Source organism: Gopherus evgoodei, chromosome 12, assembly GCF_007399415.2.
Source record: "Gopherus evgoodei ecotype Sinaloan lineage chromosome 12, rGopEvg1_v1.p, whole genome shotgun sequence".
Taxonomy (NCBI): Eukaryota; Metazoa; Chordata; order Testudines; family Testudinidae; genus Gopherus; species Gopherus evgoodei.
Window position 1 is genome coordinate 8,033,532 of NC_044333.1, and position 25,779 is coordinate 8,059,310.

The 25,779-nt window shown below is 49.7% G+C and overlaps 1 protein-coding gene and 1 non-coding gene across 4 annotated transcripts in view; both read right to left on the reverse strand.

The window, feature by feature from the left end:
* Positions 1-1,738: 1,738 nt before the first annotated feature.
* Positions 1,739-25,779, reverse strand: part of CPNE2 (copine 2) — a 179,835-nt gene continuing 155,794 nt past the window's right edge. For all 3 annotated transcript variants that reach the window (XM_030581443.1, XM_030581445.1, XM_030581444.1), the window contains exons 15-16: positions 3,312-3,548; positions 1,739-2,295 (exon numbers count right to left, since the gene is read on the reverse strand). In XM_030581443.1, the coding sequence (XP_030437303.1) occupies positions 2,188-2,295; positions 3,312-3,548 (345 nt within the window). In that variant the 3' untranslated portion in view covers positions 1,739-2,187. The remainder of the gene's footprint in view (positions 2,296-3,311; positions 3,549-25,779) is intronic.
* LOC115660680 lies at positions 15,325-15,466 on the reverse strand. The gene has a single exon (XR_004002887.1). It is a non-coding gene; the product is annotated as a small nucleolar RNA SNORA57 (small nucleolar RNA).

A 25,779-nucleotide genomic window follows, 5' to 3' on the forward strand; every position in this document is an offset into this window, starting at 1 on the left:
TTCTGCTCCACCAGCATCACCGCGCTGGGAATGAAGAACTGCTCCTGGGGGAGACCGACACACTTTTGGCCCCAGACACAAAAAAGCTAGGCCAAATATGCCAGGGCGACAGTCCGTGTTGCACCATCGGTGGCGTTATTGCCTCTGAGACCTTTTGGCCTAACTCAACTATAGTAAGTGGTTTGATAGCAGATGCTTCCTCGTGGAGCGGCCTGGCTACGGCGGAAAGGCGCAAGGCCCCTCCAGTTACTCTGACGACAGACACAAGGTTACTGCACAGAATCAAGGCTTTACAGCACAATGCGAACCAGAGTCACGCGAGATGTCCCTGTAGAAACCTCAGCCTGCTGCTGTGCGAGGAGACGTGCAGTGACCCACTGGTTTCCAAGGTCAGACCTCTAGCAGTTCAGCTAGACCAAGTGCAAGACGCACACCTGGCAGGACGGATCTATCTGTGCCACTGCCATACCCATGGCAGGGAGACTGGGGCATTGCGCACCAGCAGCATGTGTCCATAAAGGCCACTTTGCATGGCCGTTCTGGGTTTCAGCTGCTGTTACCTATGGTGAGGAATTCTGGAGAGCTCCATGAGAAACAGGGGTGGACTGTTCTGCTGAAGTCAGTCTGGTTGACCTGCACAACTGACGGGTTTTGCACTGCACTCTGAAAGCGATCAGACACATCCTCAGGTCTGGCAGGAAGAGATTCCACAGCCATGTGGGCCCTGCTCAAAACATCCAGCCCTCGAGCAAAAGAGATGAAGGGAAAAATAATGCAAGGCCAACGGCTGCACCCTTAGAAGGCAAGAGTGGGGAGGGGGTCACTTTTGTTTAGAGTACTTATGCTTCTTTTTTACTGTATTTCAATATCTACATGCTAGAGCACATACACAGAGGTAGCACGGCCATGTGCTTAAGGCACTGGATTGAGACTCAGAAGAAATAGGGGCAACTTCCTGGCTCTTCCACAGGCTCCCTGGGTGACCATGGGGCAAATCCCATCACCGTGATGTGCCTCAGTTTCCCCTCTTTACAACGCTGTCTTACCTCGCAGGGGAGTTGTGAGGGTTGATACGTGAAATGTGTGCACAATGCTCCGACATGGTCACTACTATTATTCTAGTCAGGGATCCCACTGTGCTTGGTGCTGTCCAAACAAGAGATGGGGCCCGCTTAAGCATCAGTCTAGGTCAGACAGAAGACCCAGCCACGAAGTTAATCACGTGATGAAAATTAAGCATCTGCTCAAGTCCACCCGTAGTCAGCAAAACACTTCCACACTTGTGCTTCGTTTTAATCACATGCTTCAGAGCCAGTGAAGTCAAAGGGACTTCAGCACTTGCTTCTGTGCTTTGCTGAATCAGGGCCCCAGTCAACCATTTAAGATACAGGCAAGGGTGAGACCCAATCAAGGACTGTTCTTGCCCAAGGAGCACAGGCACCGGCTCCATGGATGCTCTTGGGCTGGGGGAGGAGGCTGGCTGGGGCGGGGATTTGTGGAAGGGATCCAATAGGGGGCGGAGTTAGAGCAGGGACTTAGGGGATGGGGTTGGAATGGGGGTGGGGAAAGGGTGGAGTTGGGGCGGGTACCCACCGGTGCCGGAGAAAGTTGGCGCCTATGCCAAGGAGTAAGATGTTGGCGCGATTGCCCCAGCAGATCAAGGCAGCCAGCATTAAATGCTGTACAGGGCGGTACGAGGCCTTTCTGCATTGGACCCAAACAACGGACCGAGGCTGGCTTTTAAATATCTGAGTTTCTTTATTAACCTGAGTATAACAAATATAACATGTACACAGTATAAAAATGACCATAGAGCATGAGCGGATTATGGGTACAGCACAGATACGTGATCTATACACAGGAGTGGGTGGTAATATATTAAGCATTTTGTTGTTTGGAAAAAAGCAAGTTCTGATCTGTAAAAGTTTTCATCCTGTTCTACTGAAATTATACAAAGTACCTTCAATACTTAAGAGGGACTGGAGTGAGGCAGGAGAGGTCTCCGTTCTGCCCGCGACTGTTACCCTGGCCCGGGAACGTACAAAGCCAATTCAGCTGCTTCTCCGGGTCAGAGAGTTTTTAATAAAATAAACTAATTAAATTAAAAGAGTACAAAGGTTTAAAAGCATGTGAAACATGCACCCTTCGGAAACCGGCAACATGCAGACAACACCGATGCTCCCAGCGCTATGCTGGCTCCGAGCTGAGGGGAGGCAGATTTTGATGCTTGAAATACTGAACGACTTGCTGGGGCAGTTCTGCCAACACCGCTTTGGCCAAAGTTTCTTTAGGTGCCTGTATAAAAAAAGAACAAACAGGCCACATGATTTCTTGTGCCCAGCAGCTGCCGCAGCAGGTCCCTGGGCTGGTATTAAGGCCCGTGTACAATTACCAGGGTGGGTGTAGGCCACCTGTGGTTACCAGGTTTTCATGCAAGCCCAGGTGCTAGTAGAGAAGGTGACTGTTGCCACGGTGGCTTTACATCACGCCCACTCATCACTACAATGGAGGCCAGCGGGGCTGATACGTTAGAGAATGTGCCTTGCTATCCTGCCTCTCTTTCTCCCGGCATCCCAAAGCACTTAGAGCATTGAGTCAGACGGTTACCCTGCAGTGACTGCGTAGGCAGGATACACTCTCTACTAGCTCTCACACAGCCTTGGCCAGCAGCAGCTGCTCTGAAGGGAGAAGGGATGACGGCCCGGACACTGGGACTAGCCTCACAGTGCTATTATACGGGATTGCTCGCTGGACAGCAGGAACTTCACGTTAGCCCCTATGGAGTCTGAAAAGCTTCCATGCAGAGGCAGAATTGCCTAGTGGTTATAGCCCAGGACTGGGAGTCAGGGATTCAGGGTTATAACCCCAGTGCTGCCACCAACCTGCTTTGTGAGCTTTGGGCAGCGTCACTTACGCTCTCTTTCCTCCGGCCTGCAAGACAGATGCAAGTGCCAGGCCTTGCTGCCCAGCCTCACGCTTATCTGCGCTTTGATTTTGCTGGCAGCCTGGAAAATGCCAGTTAACGTCCCCTGGGTTCACGTCTCATCTGCAGCAGTGCCACCACGTAAGAACTGGGTAGCAAGAGGCCTTTGACTCTGAGCTGGGACACCACCAGCTGCACCACACAGCCTAAGTACCTAGAATGCTACAGCACTAAAGGTATGAGCCTCTCCCCTCTCTTTAATGAGGGAAATGAACAGAGCATGCCAGCTCGAGGGCAGATTCCCTCTGGGATGGGTCTCTGTAGCTGACTTACACCCTGCTGGAAACAGACAGGGTCTGGCGGGCACAGCAAAGCCTCCTGCACTTACGCTGCGGAACTCGCGGAAGGGAACAAACTGCACAATGTCCCGCATGGCTTCCTCGCCGGTGTACGACCGGAGCACGCGGTTATCCCCATCCAGGAACTCCATGGCTGCAAAGTCCGCATTGCCCACCCCCACGATGATGATGGACATGGGCAGCTTGGAGGCCTGCACCACAGCGTGTCTCGTCTCGTCCATGTCGCTGATGACGCCGTCCGTGATGATCAGGAGGATGAAGTATTGCTGGGGGGACAGAGCCGAGAGTGAAATCAGATGCGGCGCTGTGGGTAGGTTATGGGCTCCAGGCTTCTCCCAGCCCCGTGCACTCCCCCGCAAAGACTTGCTCGATGGGGAGAGGAAAGGGTTAACATGAACACAGCCCCAGCCCATGTGACTGGGCGACTGCAGTGTGAGAGATTGCAGATGCCTTTCCCATATGATATGGTCATGTTAACAGCCTAAGTGATTTAGGAGCATAAGCGCCACTGACTCAACGAGATTCCCTTTCAATGGGACTTGCGCTCCTATATCACTTTGAACACCCCACCCGGAGGTGCCTAAACATAAACTTTGCAACCTAAATTTAGGCTCCTATTTCAGAAAATTTGGGCCAGTGTCTTCTCACGATCCACCATCCCATCCAGCTACACCCGTCCTCCATCAACCCACTGCTCTGAAGGCCTGTAGACCCCTTACTCACCTCCTCAGACCTTCTCCCCTCATTCGCCAGGAGACTCGGTCTCCTCCAAGTTGCCTTACACTCCTGCAACCACCCTTCCCTCAGGAAGCGCCTCAAGCCAACATCCCTCCGGTCACTGGTCGCCCACCCAGCCACCTCCCTTATGGTTTCCTCACTGACTCTCTGGACATTTGCTCCCAGCCTACCCACATTGGCACTGATATCACCCGGAGGAAGGCCCTGAGACTGAAGCCACCCCGGGTTAGCACCTTCTACCGCACCCATCTCCCGGCTTCTAAGAACTATCTAGTTCCCAGGTGTCACCCGCCTAGAAGCTGGTCTGTTTTCCAAGCATTCCAAATGCACCTTTGCACAACTGGTCCCGAGTCTCCTATGAAACTTAGTACAATTCTCATGATCTCTGTTCACTCGCACCCTCTTCCCTTCCTCTTGTATTGCTCAGTGCCTGTGTTTGTCCCATTAAGACAAACAGGTCAGAGCTGTGGCCGTTTAATCTTTGTTAAATGGACATTTGATAAATATTAGATACCTGTAGCAGAACCATTAGTGGAGCCACTGGGTGAAACCAACTCTTATGAGCCCCAGGGATCTGCAGTGCTCAACTGCTTTGAGGGAGGCAGCGTGGCATAGTGGATACTGCACTAGACTGAGACCAGGATACTTGAATTCTAGTCCCAGCTCTGCCACTGGCCTGCTGGGTGTCTCCGTACCTCAGTTTTCCCATCTGTAAAACAGGGACAGTGATCCTAGCCTCCTGTATAAAGCACTTTGAGCTGTACTGATGAAAAGAGCTAGAGATTGTTATTAACAAAACTTGCCCTATTTCAGGGCAAATTTTGCCTCCATCACAGAGAGTTCAAGATTCAACTTTGCTCAAGGAGTGTGAGAAGCAACATGAGCCAAAACCCAGACAAACCAAACCTGGTAATTTACACGCTGCTCTTCTCCATAGCCCATTACCGATCCACTGTGCTAGACAGTCCACCTCTCCCCAGCTTGCTATGCCATTGACTGGGCTACGCAAATCCCATCCATTCTAGTCATCAAGGGCAAAGTCACCATGAGCAGAAAGCCAGCAAATGGCCCGAGTATCACTTCTGCTCTCAATAAAACTTCCGGTTTTATGGTCACCTTTCCCCACTCCCACTGGGTCATTCCACTGCTTCTAAAAGAAAAAAAACCAAAGGGTTGGAATTCTATTCAAAGCCACGCAGGTGTGTCCAGGACTGTGCTACAGTAGTGCTGCTTATATGGCAGGAAGTAAAGCAAAAGAGGGAAATGAGATCTAAATTCCCGTTCGGTCCCCTGCTGACTGCCAATAGAAAGTTTGTTGACTAGCTAGTGCACCTCCCCGGGAAGAGGGATAAGAAATTCACGGACTTTTTGTCAGATTTGGGGAAATATCCACAACTGTGGAGCAAGAACGCTCCCTGCAACGTTACTGGGGCAAACCCAAGCGGACTTCTGCCTCCAAATACACTGCTATTAAGCAGCCTAGGGATTCACCCAATCCCTGCTCAGATATAGGTGTAAAGATTTCTGGCATGGGTCTTCCCATTGGTGTACAATGTGCCACCAAGACACTCATCCTACTGGCTAATGAGATTGCCTCAACGTGAGCACCACCTCTCCCTTCGACTCAGAACCCAGCATTTTAAGAGTTAAAGGGGTCACCAGTCGCTCTCTGGCACCCATGAATTTTAACCCGATTCAAACATTTCCAACCACTGGATTATAGACTGTTGGGGGCCAACATTTTCAAGTGAGCCCATCCAAAGTGCACCCCCAAAGCCTGCCTTTACATGTGCAAAACCTGCCACGAGGAGTACCCAAAGCTGCTCATTCGGAAGGTGCAACAGCTGGTCCTGCAAATTCCAGGGGCACAGCCAGTTTGGAAGTGCGGGCAGGAGAAGGGGGGAGTGGAAGGGGTTTTACTCTTCTATCCCCTGCTTTTGCAGTTTTGGCTGCTGGAGAGAGAAACTCCAGCACAGAGCCTGCCTCCGTCCTGGGAGCAAAGCAGTATAGAGCTCAGGAAGATCCGGTACATCTCCCTTGCTTTTCAGCTAAGGTTTTTAGGTGCCACACAGCTTAAAGCACCTTTCATTGTATGCTCTAAAGAGAAGAGATCTTTATAGCTGCACTGTCTAGGCCCCTACTCCTTGGGCCAATATCATCCTCCATGTGAACTCCAGGGAGTCAGATATGTCGGAAATAAGCCTAGTCCCACGTCCTTGGTGAGTATTCCTCTGGACTTACACACATCGCTCGCTATATTCAGCACCAGGACTATTTCATGCAGTTCTGTGGCAAGTGAGATTGTGTGTGTGTGTGTGTCTGTGTGTGTGTGTACATGCGCGCGCACACACACACACACACACACACACACCAGTGAAAATGGCTGTGCAGTTGCAACGAGGTCGGACACCAGGTGGATGTGAAGTTGCTTATGACATTTCCATGACAACGTCATTCCAAGTGCTGCAAGATGGGGACTCAGCGATGCACAAGTATTTGCGCTCTTCCCCCCTTCCTACACCAGAGGTAAGCAGGCCGGAAGAGATTACCTGACAGAGCAAGAGCCATGATTTCTCTCCTGTCAACCTCCAGCGCTGCCAGCGAAGATGTAACAGCTTGAGACAGAGGCCCTGCTCTCTGTGTCACTTCTAGTTAAGGCAAAACTTTGGTGCAGAAATGGAGAAATACCATTCAAGTCAGTTATCATTCGGCTGCTTCTGGTACACCCTAATTGCCAGTAAAACACAGAGGACTGAGCCCATGTGCCAGGGTTTGACTGTATTTCAGACCTGACTCACTCTCTTCATGAGAAACAAACCCCATATAAGTAAAAGAACAGTTCACTTGAGCTTAGAAGAGGGTTACTGACATGGACCCCCCAGACCAATGATTAGATCAAACCAATGGGACCCATACAGTCTAGTTTATTAGTAACACCCAAATCCATGTGTTAGGTGGAAGGCACAAACTCACAGTGATATGCTTAATTTTGCAACACTTTCCCAGGAAGGGGAAATTTCTTCCTGACCCCACCTGGTGATTAGATTATGCCCTGAAGCATGAGGGTTGGTAGCACCTGTATTTCTTAGTATAATTACTGGTGCTATCTTTGCTCATATGTACAGGAACTCCTCACTTAAAGTCATCCCGCTTAACATTGTTTCGATGTTAAGTTGCTGATCAGTTAGGGAACTTGCTCGTTTAAAGTTGTGAAATGCTCTCTTCTAAGTCATTTGGCAGCTGCCTGTTTTGTCCACTGCTTGCAGGAAGAGCAGCCCATTGAAGCTAGCTGGTGGGTGGTTGGAACCAGGGTGGATCAGCAGCCCCCCTATCAGCTCCTCCCCTGTGCAGCAGCTGTCCCTCCTCCGACTGTCATGTGCTGCTCCTGCCCTCTGCCTTGGAGCTGCTCCCAGAGACTCCTGTTTGCTGTATCGGGGAAGGGGGAAAAAAGATGGCTAATGTCAGGGTGTCTCCCCCTCTCCCTGCACCCTGCTTACCCCATCTTCCGTAGAACAGGGGGAACACATGATGGAGGGAGGGAGCTTCTAGGCAGTAGCTGCCTTTTCAGGTCTCAGCAAGCTGATTTAATTAACAAGGCAGTGTACTTAAGCCTGGGGTCAGCTACTTAAAGGGGAAATGTGCATTTTTTCTCTCACACACAGGGTGTGTTTCTCTGTCTGCCCTCTTTTTCTGCTGCCTTGTAGACAGCGACGGCTCCAGGCACCAGTGCTCCAAGCGTGTGCCTGGGGCGGCAAGCCACGGAAGGCACCATGCCGGTCCTTGCGAGAGCACCAGTCTTGCAGATTTGGCGGCAATTCGGTGGCGGGTACGCTGAAGCTGTGGGACCGGCGGACCTCCTGCAGGCAAGCCGCCAAATCTGCGGGACCGAGGGACCTCCTGCAGGCAAGCCACCGAAGGCAGCCTGCCTGCCGTGCTTGGGGCGGCAAAAAAGCTAGAGCCATCCCTGCTTGTAGAGTGTTGTGAGAGTTAACCCTTGAGGGCTCAGTCAATTGCTAGTTCATTTAGCTGTAAGGCATTCCCTGGGAACTATCCCACCCTCTGACTCCTCCACCTCAACCAAGCTTCACAATCATCATCACTGTGTACCAGTATTAAATTGTTTGTTTAAAACTTATACTGCGTGTGTGTGTGTATTTTTGTCTGGTGAAAAAAATTTCCCTGGAACCTAACCCCCTCATTTACATTAATTCTTATGGGGAAATTGGATTCGCTTAACATCATTTCGCTTAAAGTCGCATTTTTCAGGAACAGAACTGCAATGTTAAGTGAGGAGATCCTGTAGAGTGTAGAATCCAGCTTCTATGACAAAGGGAGCTGGGGATCCTCAGCAAACAGATGCTGCTGCAGCTCAAATATCTAACCCTCAGTCTTCCCCAGCAGCCTGGTGCTCATCAGATGGGATGGGAGAGGGAACCCCACAAGAGAGCCCTCAGAGGAGATCAGTGATTCCCTCTCAGGGGTGATGAGAGGCATGAGCAAATTCTATTCAAAAGCAATCCCATCCACTTATGTCCTCATGGTCAAGCATATCAAGAACTACTGAACAGTCTGAGAACATAGATAGCTGATCTTTGTTGACCGACAGGGGAATAGGGTGACCAGATGTCCTGATTTTATAGGGACAGTCCCGATTTTTGGATCTTTTTCTCATATAGGCTCCTATTACCCCCAACTCCCGTCCCGATTTTTCATACTTGCTGTCTGGTTGCCCTACAGGGGAACCAAAAGTCCGGTGCGGTCTCCATGCTAGAGAGAGACTAGATTTACAAGGAATAAGGAAACTGGGAGAATTTTGAGGATGCCAGTCTAGACCTGCTACTATTGATCTTCTCAGTAACCTTCCCCACAGAGGGAGGTTCAAGACATGGTAGATATTGGTTAGTGTCAAGACTAGCCGCTTATGGGATAAGTGGCATCTTGCCTTAAAAAAGAGAAGCATTAAATAGCCTCATCAGTATCAGAACCAAGCTCTCCCCAATGGCTTTTACAAAGGTCCATCTGACAGGTACATCCCAAAACTCCATCAACGAAACCTAGTCAGACTTAGCCAAAAGATCCCCAGAGCCTCTCGGATACTGTACCCACGGAACGTGGTACTGCCATGGATCTGAGCAGTCCTGTTCATGAAGATGGAGTGAGAGATACCCAATGCTCTCCAAGGGGAGGCAGCTTGAATTGAGTCAGACTGTCCATCACCAAGAGGTGATCCACTAGTCAAAACTTTGCAGTTGTCACGGTGGAGACATAAAATCTCTAACGTCCCCCGCAACTATAGGTAGGGTGAAAAAATTTCTGCGTCATCTTCAGTTGGATTTGGAACATGCCTCTCCCTATCTGTCTTCCCCTCCCATCACTCCCCTATCACGGGAAAGCTGAGTTGAAGCAGTGAGCTTTAGCTCTTTGCTGGGAAAGCAGTAAGGTCCAAAACCCTGAGCCAATGCAACAGAGGGCTTTGAAGATCTGGAGTGACACCTTGAATCTGACTCTGTGTTCGGAGGGTAGCTCATGAAGCAAAGAGATTAATGGAGTGACGTGCTCCTGATGACCAGTGTTATTAAATCAGCTGCTGCATTCTCATCATTGTCAGAATTGACGGCTCCCTTTCATTCTGTTCCCTCCCTCAGAAGTTCTCCAACCTCAGAGTGGCGCCTGGGCTGGTCAAAGGGAAGTGCCACTGTTTTTGAAGTATTTTGCAGGGGTCACAACTCCATAACACCAATCAAATGGCCTGCACGGATCTGTATGCAACGACAGGACATGCAGGTCCTAGAGTGCAATCAGCAGTCCTTTCCACGAGGACTCACTCCAGGCCTATGGGTGACAAAAGTCAGCATTGGTCGTGTTAGTCCCCTTGGAAGTATGAGAGCCAGAGAGAACCAAAAGATCTGATTGTGCCCAGCAGCCTTGATTCAGCATCCTTTTTACATTCATTACAACCAAGGACTGTCTCTTCTCCACCAACACTGCAAGATCTGAAGGAAACGTATCTGAGGAGGGAACGAGATGTTTTGAGGGTCAACATTAAATGCTCAGAGATCACCCTAATCACCAGAGAACCAGCTGTTCTATTCAGAGCCTGAATTACTCAAGCTGATGCATCTCGCAGCTGACATGTCTTGCGTGCTCGCTAATAGAGAACATTTAATAGCAAAAGATTTAATTCCATGCAAAAACACCACCCATTATAACCGCACAGATTCAAATGTGCCCATAATTATAATGAACTCCACACACTCCACTCACAGGCTTTTTTATCTCACGCCCCTTTCAGATCCTAAGCTGGTGTGAAAAGTTAATGGTTTTGTCTGAAGTTATTTGTAAGCACCATTGAAATCCTGCTTTTGTTCTTCCATCCTCTTCTACAGAAACATCCAGTCAGTAGCTGGCTGGGCACTAGTGCCCTTTCCAGGGATTGGGGCTTCAAGAAGGGTCTGTTGTGATAACTGGGCCTACCCGAACTGTGAGTTCAGCTGTAAAAATCTGTCACGGTAACATATAATAAAGCGTAAAGTTCTAAACAGGTGCAAGAGAACCAGAGAGAGAAACTATTTTAGTCTAAAACAAAAAGGCCACATTGATAGAATCCAAGGACTGTTGAAATGATGTTTCTTAAAAACAGATGATATAGACCCGGAAGTTAATGAATCCAAAACTGGTGGGTTGGATATTAGGCCTAATTGGTGGACAAAATTATGAGAGGGTGGGCTATTCCACCCACCATTCCCTTTGTGGGAAAGAGACCTTTTGTGGGGGAGGGGAACTCTTGGGAAGAAAAGACAGACTATGGCAGCATCATGGCTCCACCCCCACCCTTTCTTGGCACCTCAGGCCTTCTTCACTCTGATCCTGAGAGGTGTCCTGACAAGACTGGGCCAGAGAGCGGGAGCCAGATGACACTGCTTCCCCTTCCCGGTTTCAGCTGAATCCAACCACCACCTGGGATGACCGTCCTTACCATCCAGACACTATCAAACAAGGGAGCTTTTCCTTCGAAAACTGAATTTAACAGCAGCTCCAGCCCATCTCAACCAATTTCTCTTTGCCCCAAAAGGAGAGTTGTTACTATCTTTGATCCCATCGAAGAGTGTGTCAAAAAGGCAGTGGAGGTTCCTTTTCAAACTCTCTCTAGCTACAGGGAAAGGGAACAAGAAATGCTGTTCAGAGGGAAGCCTGATTCACTGGTTTCCCATCTTTTCTGTATCTTTAATAAAAGGCCCACAGGATGTTTAATGGTGTTTTGGCCATGGTGCTCAGCTGGTTGAGGCCTCTGTATAACCAACCCCAGACTTTATTAAAGGCTGGCTGGCGAATGGGCTATGCTGACACCCTTGGTTCAGCTGTTCCATTGAAATTAATACAATGCATCGGTGTGTGAGAGTCACAGCTGACTTGCTCTGTGTTGATCAGACATTGGCTTGGATCAAGCCACCCAGATCTGAGCACCTCCCCGCTTGGGGGAACTTTGGAGGGGGGGCGGGGTCTTAGGAAAAATGGGGTGAGGCCCATGGGCACGCAGAACAGCTACGATGAAAGGAAGTACATGTAGTAGGTGAATAAGTGACCCATCCTGACTTATTAAAAATGAGTCCCATGGTTCCAGCCCCAGTTTAAGAAAAACACTGATCAGCCGCAAACTCATTGCTAACAAAGTATCACTAATGCTAAGGATACAGCTACACAGCAATAAAAGACCCATGGCATAGGCGCAGTTGGCCCAGGTCAGCTGACTTGGGCACCCAGGGCTCAAAATTGTGATGTAAATATTCAGGCGTGGGAAGGAGCCTGGGCTCCAAAACCCTGCGAGGAGGGCGGGTCCCAGGGAGTGGGCTACAGCCCGAGTGTCAACACTACTATTTTTAGCCCTGCAGCTCGAGCCCTGCGAGTCCCACTCAATTGACCTGGGCTCTGAGACTCGGTACTGTGGGGTTTTTATTGCAGTGTAGACGTAGCCTAAGAGTTTAAGAGGATCCAAAAAAGGACTCGAAGTTTATGTAAATAACAAGAAAATTCAGACTTACAATAATGCTTTTTTATTTTTTATTTATTTTTTTTTTTAACAACAAGGGTTTTGAAATGGATATAAACCCTCATGCTTCAGGGCATAAACTAACCCCTACCCACTGCGGGCTAGGAAGTATATTTCATTATGAGCAGATTACCCCACATGTGCCTACTGTGAAGTTCTTACTCCTTCCTCTGGAGCAGCTGCTGCTGGCCACCAGACCTGAGTGAATCATTGATTTTCAGCCAAACCAGAAAAATATGTTTTCTTGTGAACAGAAATTAAAAAATATATATTCATTGGGGTCGAACATCACATTTGCAATATATGTTCAAATCAACATTTTGTTCTAACAATGTCATTTCAACCCAGAATTTCATTTTGAAAATGTCAATCGAAACAAAAGTCTAAACTGCAATCGTATGATTATTTAAATCACTTGTGATTTCTGAATCCCTGAGGCTGGTAATGCTGTATTATCAGGGAGATTTAGGAAACCAACCCTCAGCCTCCAAACGCTTAAAATAAAGCCAATCTGGCAATAGAAAAAGCCTGGATTATTTTACACTCTACTGAAAAGATCCAGTTTGCAATGTGGATTTTGCAACATGATTAGGGATCAGAGGGCACTAGCTAACACAAGGGAACCATGAATCTGACAGCTGTGTAGTTATAAATACACACACACACGGACACGTCTGCAGCTGCAGAGAACATAAGTTTTTAAAAGGGATATTTGTCTGGATATCAAGAATGTTATCAGAATTCATGGCAACAAAAATTTTGGAAGGGATATTAACCTCGTGCTTCTGGGCTTGAGACAATTTCTAACGATGGGGTTTTTACACCTTCCTCTGCAGCTGCTGACACTGGCCACTGTCAGAGATGGGACACTGGGTTTGATCTGGTCTGGCAATTCCTATGAGCAAGGAGTAAATGTACAAAACACCATGGGTTGGACTTGGTGCTGATTTCCTCCCCATACAACTCTACCCGCTTCAGTCATAAAACAGGGCAGAATTTGCCTCAATGCATGTTTAAAAAAAATCTGTTTCCCTTTGTTCTTTCTCTCTGTGAAATCAGCAATGGGATCAGAGACGAGCACTAAAAGGCATGCAGGAGAGGAGGAGGGAGTAAAGCTTATCAAACGTTATATTGACAGGCTATTTCAAAGGCTAAGTGAAATAAGGGATATCTGCTAAGATCATCCTCGGGATTATGGCAGAGCAGTCTGGCAAGGACACATGATCAGAGCTGGTGGAGAGCAACAGATCCTGGGACGTCGTAGCTATCGATCTCCTAGCTGGACCGAAATGAAATTCTCATCTCCTCACTGCCTTTATCCCTTTAACTTTTCAGCCTGGGTCAATGGAAATTGCTTAATACTCGTATCCTCTTCTCAAGCTCTACCCCTAACAGAAGACCCACCACCCAGGGCCCCCCGTCTCCTTTCACAGCGGCATAACTCCATCGACTTCACTGTTACTTGAAGTTACTCCTGTGTGTGCTACACCTGATTTATGCCATCAAGAGAAAATCCGGCCCTGAGGCTACAAAAATCCAGCTGTAAATATGCTTCTAATTTTTTTTCGCATTCCACTAACCAGGAACGTTTTCTGAAGAGCCCACCTTTTATTGTGCCATACTACCATGACATAGCCCAGTGCAGCAAGTCATTAGAGGAGCTGTTACACAAGGATTACTTAGGCACTCAGGCTGGGGTTTTCAAAGGGGCTTTAAGGAGCAGGGCATACAATTCCCACTGAAATTCAGTGAAAATGGGTGCCTAACTCCCAGAGGTTTTGTCGAAATCCCCTGGCCCCAGGCTCATCGAGGACTGCAACGCAGGCCACCTGAGTCACCATGCTGTTTCCAAATCCTGATCCGATGGCCAACTGTGACAAACAGAAACTCAGAGATTTCAGGATGGCCACACAAACCTTCCCCTAATGTGCAATCAAATGAAAACTCGCAGGATTATTTTCCTATGAACAGTCTTATAAAAGCAATCACCCCAGATGAAAAGGCATCAGCAATTCCATCAGTGTGACCGGGGGACAAATTTCCAAAGGCATTTAGGGGCCTATAGATGCAGATAGCAGCAAAGAATCCTGTGGCACCTTATAGACTAACAGACGTTTTGGAGCATGAGCTTTCGTGGGTGAATACCCACTTCCTGAGGAAGTGGGTATTCACCCACGAAAGCTCATGCTCCAAAACGTCTGTTAGTCTATAAGGTGCCACAGGATTCTTTGCTGCTTTTACAGATCCAGACTAACACGGCTACCCTCTGATAGATGCAGATAGGAATCTATAATACCATCCAAAGTACCTAACTCACCTTGAAATCAATAGGAATTAAGTGCCTAACCTGCTTAGATGGTTCTGTAAACCCCAATAGGTACCAATCGGCACCTGTGGGAATCTGGCCCCGTGACTGGTATCCACATGAATAGACACAAAAGTTCTTCCCCCTGCATTCAACCAAGGGTTGAGAGGGCATTTTCCTCCTGCCCTTGGCACTGCATATCTTGCCAGGTACTTTAGTCCCACTGCCTTCTGAAGCCACTGCCAATGGCTGCCTGCTGGACTGTTAGACCAATACTGGCTGACAACCCTTACACCCATACAGCAAGCTGATGAAATGTCACTTGGTGGCATTTAATGCCCATCCTGACGGCACATTTGATTCTACTGTTTGAGGGTCCAAGTAACCCACTTCCCTTTCCTCCCCCCCCCACCCCCATCTGAGGCTCTGGGTTCCCATTGCAAACTCCCAGGATTCCCTGCCTCCTGTCAGCACGAGGGCCTAGGCTCCTATCAAATCCCGCAAAGCCCGCCGTGGCCCGAACAGACCCAACTCTGGCAGCCGACGCCATAGCAGCGGGGCGAAGCGTCTGGGGCAATGTGCCACTTGTGTGCGTGCATGGGGGACCTGTCGGGGGAGAAGCACAGGCTCCATCACGCTCGTCACAGCGCAAAGCAAGTACACTCTATACAGACAATTGTAGGCTCCATTGAAACCCACCTGCTACATCAGGTTTAGATCAACCTCTGGGGGAGCAGCTCTCCCCGCAGCCCCTCCCACTCCCAACACAGAACTTCAGCGACCCCGCTCCTTTGCAGACCGGTCCAGGCCCTCTCTCTCCTCGCCCAGACACACCGTCACCATGGTGTTTGCTCCCTACCCCAAATCACACTCGGGACTCGTTTTCCTCCTGTCTCCCCACCCTGATAACTGTCCCAGCAGCCTCAGACGCCCCTTGTCGCCCTCCCGCGCAGTATGTGCCAGCGAATGAGGATAGGACCAGTAGATGGGAGCTGCCGGCTCTGCAGACACAACACTGGAGTTTGCGTTTCCTATCCCTCCGTACGTCACACACAGGAGGAACAAGCTACTGCATGTGTGCCAATAACTGGAGGAACCCAGAACCCCCCACTCTGCGCCCAGAGGTGGCAAGAGATCAGAACCAGAACCCCCAGTCGAGTACACCACAAAAGAGAGGAACGGCCCTTTATCTAGGAGCGATATCTCCAGCAGAGGCACTTCACATCTGCCCTACATCAGATCAGGACCCGCGGGAGAAATCTCCCGCAGAGCTATGCTCCACAGAGAACCTGGGGAGGCACCATTGAACTACATCGTCTCTGCTGAGCGGGAAGAGAGCTCATCCTGCGCCCTTTCTCCTTCCCTCATGCTATCCACGACTGATCACTCGGTACATGCAATGCGGTCACTTAGCAGGGACAAGACCTGGCCACTAGTGTGTAATCCCCAGCCGGTTTTTCCAGTGCAATGTGCGTAGTTTGTAGCATCATGTGCCCACCCCATTAGAAATCTCATGTGGCTTTATTACACTGGGTAGTAAGCAACCTGAGGGCTTCCTTTCGCCCAACAGCTCTTGAGAGGGACTCCAAGGCTGGCTACTCAGAACAACAGGGACCCAGTGAGGAGGCTGGGTCAGAGGCTTAGCGTCGCTTGCTTCACTGAGTGGGAGAAAGACTAAACAGCCTATTCTCCCCCACGCCAAAGAGGCTGGAGCGCTCAACAAGCAGCAGCCCCACAGCTACCTGGCCTCACCTTCCCAGCCCATCGTACGTCTCAGCCTGGGTCTCACCCCTCTCCTCATCATATCATTTATTTATATTCCTGTAGGGCCTAGAGAGAGCCTGGTGCTCTACAGACACACAGCGAGAGACAGCCATCGCCCTCCAAAATAATTCACCGTCTCCTTGCCTTCAGGGCTCGTCTACACTGCTGAGTTAACTTGTGTTATAACTCCAGTCTTGCCCCCAGCTCGAGTCCTGTCCGCACACAAACCCCTGGAACTCACGTGCGGTGGTGCTTTCACCTCAAGTCGGCTGACCCATCCGGGGCACAGACTACAGCTTGAATCAGCTACTAATATGACCCCTGTGTAGTAATGCTGTCACTCTGTGCAGCTCATGTGAGCTAGGCTAACCTGCGGTAACTCTGTAGTGAAGAGTTCGCTTCCGTTTCCCTTTCCCCACTTCCCTCTCTCACTGGAAGCACCTCTCCCCCTCTCTCACAAACACCGACCCCCCCAAACTAACATTTGGGAAACAAGCCCACCATTGGCAGACCCAAGCACTCCACAATCACAAGCCGTGGCCCCCACAATCATGAGACTGGCTTAAAAATCACAAGTGGGTTTCCTTTTGTTTTCTAAATAATGCATCTGAGATTCTAGTTATTTGCCCTCTGTTTTTCGAAACTTTAGGGGGTCACCTTTTCAGCCTTTTCTCCAGAACAATGACAGCCGGAGACTTATTTTTCTTTAAATGAAAGCTGATAGTCTCCAATAATCACCTAACTCTAGGCACTGGGGACTTAATTAAAAAGACACCAAATATCACAAGATCCATGATAATAAAGAAATCACATGAGTTGGCAACAGTGTATATATAATGAAGACGGGGAAGGATATGGAATTAACCCATTGCGTGCTGGCCATCTTCCTGCTTACTCTACCTTTGTGTCGTATCCCCTCCTCCTGCTGCACACACATTGGCTGTCGCTAACGCCTAAGCACTTTGGGGCAGAGGCTGTGTCTTCCTATGTGCTTGTACAACACCCCGCAGTGTTGCCCCATTCCCTGGGGATTGGAGATAATAAAGCCGTCACAAAACAATTCTTGACTTTCTGTGAGCAGAGCTATTCCTAAAGCCATTTCCTTGTGTTACCTTTTGAAAAGAGCTCTGTGATCCAAGCTGCTTTTCACGGTGATTGGTCTTCTCACATCTCTTCTTTTCATCTGGCCTCTTCCTAACTTTTTTTCCCTATGGGTTACTTTGCTTTGAGCCTTTACCCGGCTGGCTCTGCCTCGGTTTCACCATAAAGTTGCCAACGATTTTCTCCATGGCCAGTAGCTGAACCTCAAAGGGATGAGTGTGTGTGAGGGAAACATATCCCCTGTTTTTAATGGTATCCGGCTCGCAGCATAACCCCTGTGGGATCAGGGATTCTCCCACTGGAAGTACAGTGAAACCCCGCTATAACGTGACCTTTGGGGTCCAAAAAATCCCATCACGCTAAATGTGGGGTCGCGGTATAGTGGGGTTTCAAATCAGTCAGGTGGTCCCGAAAGCAGTGCATTGAGGTGCACCGCCTAGTGCCCCTGGTGCCTAGTGGCCAGCAGGGGAGAGGAGCTGTGACTCCATGCCTGCCGGGGACAGAGAACTCCGGGGCTGCGGGCGCCGGTGCTCTCTGTCCCTGGCAAGTGCAAGGCTGCGGCTTCTCTCCGGCTTCAAGAGGAGCCGTGGCTCCCCACCTGCCGGGGACAGAGCACTGGCGCCCGCAGCCCCAGAGTTCTCTATCCCTGGCAGGTGCGGGGCCGTGGCTTCCCTCCGGCTACAAGAGGAGCCACGGCTCCCCGCCTGCCGGGGACAGAGAACTCCGGGACTGCGGGTGCCGGTGGTCTCCGTCCCCAGCAGGTGCGGGGCCGCGGCTTCCCTCCTGCTGCAAGTGCCGTGGCTCCCCGCCTGCCAGGGACAGAGAGCATCGGCACCAGCAGCCTCGGAATTCTCTGTCCCCAGCAGGTGTGGGGCTGCAGCTTCTCTCCCCTGCCATGGTGTTGGGGACCATTGGTACAGTATCCTACTTTACCTTAAAGGGGAGCCAACCTGCGATCGCGTTATATGCAATTTCGCGTTATGGCGGGGTTTGACTGTACGTAGCAGAAATTGCACCTGAATATTGGGGCAGAGATAGTGAGGGAGATCAGGGCTGGAACTTGGAATCAGATAACTGGGGGTGGAGCGAGGGGGTGAAGAATCCATGCATCAGAATTGAGCTGTCTAAGGAATAAGCTGCAAATACTTACAGCTAGTCCATGCCCCGCAGCATGGCTTCTGCTGCCCAGAGCCCTATGTTATTTACTTAGCCTTGCACTGAACGCAGGCAAGCATGGATAAGCTCCAATTATGAGTATGCTTAAAAATCCAGGGGTTAACAATACCAAGCCCTCTAAATGAGGCAGCAGTGAAATGCAATGAAGCAATGACATTCAGTAAGAGTGACGTGAGGGCTGGCCAAATGGGCTGGGTTGACAGCCCTGCAAACTATTGTCCTCTCTTCGCCCAGAGCACAGATGCAGTACAGAGCAGTAGCTGGACACGCGTCACCGAACGGCCTTTGCAATGCACCTCAGCCTTCTGACGCAAAACCATTCTCACCTCCAAAATAAGAGCCCCACCCCACCCTTACATAATGCCTGGCCTCTGTCAATCTCAAAGCACTTTATGAAGGAGCCCAGTATCATTTCCCTCATTTTATAGACAGGGAAAATGAGGCATGGAGTGGGGACATGACTTGCCCCAGATCAGTGGCAGAGCCAGGAATAGGTCCCCCAGCTCTCCAGCGTCCCGGTCTAGGGTTCTCGTCACTAGGCCAGTCTCCAGGCCCCATTCAGCCCTCGGGCACTCCACTGAGTCTGCCACGAAAGGGGTCAGTTAGTGCCAGCTCTGGTGGTGATGGGGATCCTATTCACTAGAATATGGACCAAGGCCATCTAATTCCACATGAGGATGAGAATGGGCATGTTTCTCTGCTCCGCCACTTCCTACATGTAAAGAAACTTACTAACAGCTACCACAGGAACTTTCTTTCCCCCCCATGATACTAGGTGACCATGTAACACAGGGCTGGCTGCCCCAGAAGGCCTTCAGCACTGGAGTTCAGCCTTCGGTTACAGGAGGAACAGCTTCCCTTCTCGTTACATTACAGCGTGAAGCAGCCATGTGGTTCATGCAGGTATCTAGGAGCCCTTTTCTCAGCAGGCTGTGTAACAAACACACAGTGAGTTCACATTGGAGAGGGGAAAGCTCATGATATTGGAGATGTTCCCTGGTGTGGCTGCAGCTGGGCTGAGGCACAGGATGGCCACAAATCCAGGTGATCACGAGCAGTTTCACCCTGGAGACTGTCGTACATACAAAGTGTACACCAAGCTGCTTTGCAGGAATAAATAAGGCAGGACCATGAACACTGCATAAACTCCTGGAGTCAGGTGCAAAGAGATCACACGCTGAAGGAACCACCCTGTCACAAAGCCAATAACAGAGAGAGACAAAGAATCTGAGAAGCACAGGCATGGAAATCTTTTCACACAGGATTTGGAGCAGGATGGAGAACCAGGGACGCACAGAGGTGCAGATTCTGGGACCTCTGAGACCAATGAACAGGACCAGCTTTTCAGCTTCACTTCTCTTTCCCTCCACTATCTTTGGGGTTTAGAAAGGAAGACCTGGGGGGCTGAGGCAGGAGTTTCATGCTTGTAAGATAAAGAGGGGAAAACTTAAGTACAGGGAAGCAGATCCTGGGATGCTGGGGACAGACTGGGCTTTTCCATGTGCTGGGCAGATGCAAGTTCAGAAACAGGTTGTCTTAATAATTGGACGGCCTGTGGAGTGATAGCAGCTCACGACTTGCTGGCTTCTGGGCAAATCTGCGAGTGCGGAAGAAAGGGCAGAGGACTCCATAGTAAGGTGCCTTCTAGAGGCTTATGCCTCCGTTTTTAGTATTCAGCATGGGTTGTTAGCATACAGTCAGGCTGCTCTTCAAATATCATTTATTGTTTCCATCCGTTTTTTAAGTTACTTGATATTAAAGTCACATATGGGCTGTACTGCGTATAAAATGTGACCACTAATTATTTCTGCTAGTTAAGTCAGCAATTAGATTCAAGCCTGCTAGGGATTATCCAACATATCCAGTATGCTAGTGAAAGACGAGGCTATTTGGAAACCAAAGATTCTCTTTGAAAGGTAATTTTCATTTCCCAATGCTTGTTAATCCTTTTCCTGTCAAGTCAGGCGCATGCAGTCTCTCTCCCTCTCTCACACACATTGTTTTCTGCTTCCACCTCCTAAAAGCTGGTGAGCTCCATTGTTTGTGATCTGGGTTGCCATGGAAAAGGTATAAGCAGGGTGGGTTTTTTAGTGCTAGCAAATGGCACACCTCTGGGAGGGAAGCTGAACGAGAACAGGGCTGATTCAGACCCTGTGACAGTGCAGGCTCCCAGGTACCATGGCGATGTTCACAAATCGTAAATGCCTAGAATTACGACATCCAATTAGATTGCTGGGCAGATAGAAATCAATAGAGCTGCATCCACCTATCCCCAAGGCTGGATATTTACAAGCATGCCTAGAATATCTGCATTAACGTTTTCAACTTATACTTCCTTTGCCATTTGCCACTGCTTATTTCACACAATTACCCCTGGCTGCTTGCCAACGGCCCCTATTCTGCTCCACACTCGTATAATTTATTCCAGTTTCTACGGCACCTCAAGGAGATGTAACTTGAACTGACAATGGTGCCAGAGGTGCTTCCCCAGGGCAGGCTGCTCGGCTGGACAGGGACCAGGCAAACTCGTTTCAGCCAAAAACCTGAGATGAGAAATGGATGCTGGCTCCTGACCCCATTCCCTACACCTGCATGAAGCTCATAGTTCTTGAGGCCCACAGCCTGAGAAGCAAAGGTTTGAATCACTAACAAACTACGCTGATAAAACCAGAGGCAGAGCTAGCCAGCTGTTTTCTGTTCGTTTGCGAATTATCCTAGTAAAAGTCTATTCTGCATCTGCCCCCCGATATAGCAGGGAGGTTACCCACGATGGAAGTTATCTCTGTAACCTCCCAAGCCCTATCACACACACTGATGGGAGAACTATATTCTAGATCCCCTCCTCATGTGCAAATCAATATTCTCTAGCCATAGAGTTCCAGCCAAATAAATCACCCCACTTGCTAATGTTGCTTCATTTCTTATAACTCCTTTTCTCTCTTCAAGATAGTGTGGCCATGACTAGCGTTGGATTTTAGCCTTGGAGACTGAACAACGACAATGCTGGGGGGAGGTGGATCAAAGACACACGAGCAGCATTTTTTTAATGTTCAAAGGTGACCATGTGACTTCTCCAAATCTCCATCCTCATCAGGAGCCATTTGCAACCAGAGGGCCAAATTCTCTGGTGCAAACTGACGCTGCCCCACTGGCTTCAACTGTACTAATTTCTACCACTCTGAGTACATCATAACTGCCCATGAAGGTGTGACTGCAGCGTGGGTAGGCAGACCTGGGCTAGCTTGCATCTAGTTGGGGCAGGTAATGATAGCAGGGAAGACTTGGTAGAAGTTGGCAGCACAACTAGGTACCCAGTGTCCCCAGAAGGCTTTTACTGGGGCAGGCAGCCTAGGCCAAATTCTACACCGTCATGTCTTCACTAGCTAAAGGTGGTACCTCTCCCCACGCTGCAATCACACCTTCATCTGCGGTGTAGAAGTACCCTCCATAGGTCTCTGTCGTGGGCCTAAAGCGGCCATGGAGAGCCACGCATCGAGCACCAACCCCGCTGGGATGGTCAGCAGCTGCTGGTGAAGATCACAGAGATGGGACTGAGCTGCAATGCTCCATTCCTGGTCAGGAAATTCTAGATCTGGATCCAAAATCTTCCCATGCTTGGGAACACCAAGATCTAGGTTTGGTTTTCTCCAGCAGAAATCCTTTGACCCTCAGAGCCCGGGGTCTCCAAATAGGTTTGGGCCCCAGCTATTCAGCCCTTGTTTTTACCTGGCTCACAGGGCCCCTTGTGCTTTTACAACAAACCCACCCACCTGTGGCTGCTTTCATTCCTAAAAATAAAAGGGGCTTCTCTCCCTGAAAAGAAGCTGCTGCCATCTTCTCAGCCGACGCCTCTTTGTCAGGAGGCTATTATTAAAGATGACATTATTGACATTCTTCACTCTAGGTATTCAAGATGGGATTAAAGAGGGCAGGTCATGGGGGAATCAAATTCTTATCAATTATTCGTTGTGCATCTTAAAAAAGAAAAATCCGGTTCAGACTTGCCTACGGTAGCCCTATTACCTTAGTATTATTTAAAAGCTCCTTTGATTACAATATTAGTGCCACCGAGGGGTGCAATTTACATATGATTAATGCTTCTCTATTCATTCCTAGGTCTGCAGCCTTCTCCCTACCACCTCTTGAATTCTGACATATAAAAGAAAAAATTGAAAATAAAGAGTGATCGGAATTCATAGTGAATGAAACCAAATTCAGACTTGCCAACAACAAAAAAAGTATATAACTACTGCCGATGCAAGAGACGTCTCCTAGAAAAGCAACTTATTGCTGACCTTTTTAAAAGGGATGGAAGACTGAAATGGAAGTGCAGAAAGATATTACGATCCGAAAGCAGATGGGGAAAGCTGTTGCAGCTCCTTTGGAAAGAAAACAAGTGAAGTTGTGTATTTTAATTAAAGACCAGGAACAGGGGATGTGCTGTGATCTGAGGCATCACAGTCTCTCTCAGTAAATGCTTCCCAATAAAAGAAATCAGCTCCAGCTACAGGTACAAACTGGCTTCCACTCAGCTTGACTTTCAGCTTTGTCCCCTTTGTTTACCAGAGACCATGCAGAGTCTGGAACTCTGCTACACAGATATCTAGCAACTGAGCAGTACATTGCAAATATGTGTAGCATTTCTTATCAGACCCTGTCTTCATCAGTGCTATACCAGCTGCCTCCCCCATGTTCCCTGGCCAACAATTTCAGATTACATGTCTGTGTGTCCTGTGACCAGCTTGGTCATAGGATATCATTTTCCTAATGTTTCAATAGGTGGTTTTATCCCAGAGGTGCCCCACTCCTCTCTAGGACCCCATTTTACAGATGGGGAACTGAGGCACAGAGACTAAGTGCCTTGCTCAAGGTCACACAGGAAGCCCATGGCGGAGCAGCGACTTGAATCGGGGGCTCCCATGTCCCAGGCCAGTGTCCCAGTCACTGGGCTGGTCCTTCCACTCCAGCTCCAGATTATACAGCATATAAATGACGGCGAACATTTTCCAAAAGTCGCTGTTGACCTCGTTTTCCTCCATTTTTGCACGTCCAGCTCAAAGCACTTTTGTCTCAAGTTGGGCACACCAGATCAGTGGCCACTTCTGAAAACTTTGGCTTATGTCTCATTCTCCCAATAAGGCCTCTCTCACAGGCAGGTGACTCTGATCATGAAAAGCGGTGAACAGAGAGGTAGTCAGGTATTCTTACACAGGGATTTTTACATATGGAACACGGCTGATTGCACGTGTCTGTGCGTGCATGCACCAAGGAAACATGACAGAGCATGACGCTTCCAGCCAAAACACCGCCACCCAGGCACTTTCCAGGAGAGAGAAAGCAGAGTGCTTGTATCTCACATTCAGACCCTCCCTCTTGAGTCCCCACATCATGGCATTGTCCCCCAGTGTGGTGTGGCTCAACTTTACTTGGCCCAGGACGACAAAACTAGCAACCACCAATATCGTCTTTCCAACCACCATGTCCCACAGGAAGAGTTTTTGGTCTCTCCGTGGATTGGGGGAGGGTGGTGGTGGTAACACAAAGGTGCTAGGGGGAGCTGGACAAAAGGGGGACTGGTGCTGTTGGAGTGAAGGGGGCTTCTTCCTCCCCACTGCTTGTCCTGCCTCCCAGTTCCAGGGATAGGAGGGCCCGTGGGGTGAAGAACTGGGATGGGAGGGGGCATAGCGGAGCTGGAATCAGCAACGGGATTGGAGGGCTGTGAGGAAAGCAGCTCCTCCCCACCTCTGCCCTGGGCTCCCGATGGGTCCAGGCAACCCCAGGATTTTGCAGCTCTCCGTCAGAGAGGTACAACCCTAGCCAACACGCAAGCCAACTTCTTACATTTAAAGGGCGGCACACAGCAAACCGACCCCCTCCCCCACGACAATCCATTCTCAGCTAGGAACAGGCCATTGGTCTCATGCTGCCCTTGTCTCAGCTGGGGGAGGGGGTGAAGATCCCCAGAGCCCAGCAATTCCATTCCTTGGGCCCAGAAGGTGAAGATCCCAGGACCTCAGACCACACCCACCCCCTTCTGCCAGTGGCTCAGCTTCCCTCTTTCAGCTCTCTAGCCCTGCCTGAGTCTGGCAGGGGCAGCTGGTCATGCCCACTGCCCCATCCGATTGCTTTGTGTGGGCGGGGGCAGTGCAGCACCTTTGCTTCTGTCGCCCTGAGGACAGGGAATTGGAAAACTAATCCTGGTCCTGCTGTGCTGGCCTTTTAAGAGTCTCTGGGGCCCAGAACCCCGCCCCATAGAGGTCACTGGGCTAAGGGACCATGGATTCCGCTATCTAAGCCCAGTGACCTGGGAATATCTTCATTATCATTATGCAAATTAGACTCGTCTGGTTGTTGACACGCCTGCAACCACCCCGATGGCAGCACTCAGCCAACGAAGTGCCAAAGGCCATTTCCTTACCATGTTCACACCTGCGCCCATACGCTGCCAAGAGCCCCACCTCCAACTAGCTGCACCACATGGGGCACAGGGGGTATATGGGCCCACTGCTGAGCTGTCACCGTGTCCCACTCGGAGACGCTGCACCTCTAGCTCTCTCTCAGTTCTGCACGGGCTAACGTGCGAGTTGGTCTCTCACAAGCTTGAAACCCAGGGCCCGAGTTTAAAAGGAGGAACAGCAGAGTTATCCCCGCAGACAGCTTGAAAAATGGCTAGAGACAGGTAATGGGGAGGCAGGATAATTATGCAGCCAGTTGGCATTTGGGACTGGGGCACCGTGTGCCTGGAACAGAGCTGTTTCCATGGGCCCAGACAGTAAGACAGCATCACTCACTCTGGCCACTGGCTCTTACCTGGGAGACCAAAATGGATGGCAGATCTGTCACCATTAACACAGTATCCTGCTCTCACTTAGGGTAGCAAACATAATCCCTGCTGCGTAAGCAGGGAAGAACTCAGCCTGGTCTTGGATGGGAATCAGCCAGTGGGGACCAGTGCACAGCACCTATGCAAACCCCTCTTGGAGGTGGGCAAAGCCACAATCTGCATTGCCTGAGCTCACTCTTCATGGAAGCTGCACCAAAGCAACCACCAGCTGAGAGCTGCTAACTCCATCTACATTAGGGTTTTGCGGTGGGGCTAGGCCGCTGCTAGCCACCGAATGCTGAAATCAGGAGTAACCACACTTTAGACCAGGCCTTGGAATCAGTTCTGCTCAGTCTGGGGGTGGGAACATTTGGCCAGGGATAAGAGATGCTCAGGAGGGTGTTAAGTACGTGTGAAATGCTGAACTCCTGCCTTTTGATACAGAAGGTGCCAACCCAGGATACGGAGAGGTGAACGTACACACTTGTGGCTCCAGGGTGCGACATCCTACAGCTGTCCTGGTCCTTTCAGAGCGGGCCGTAA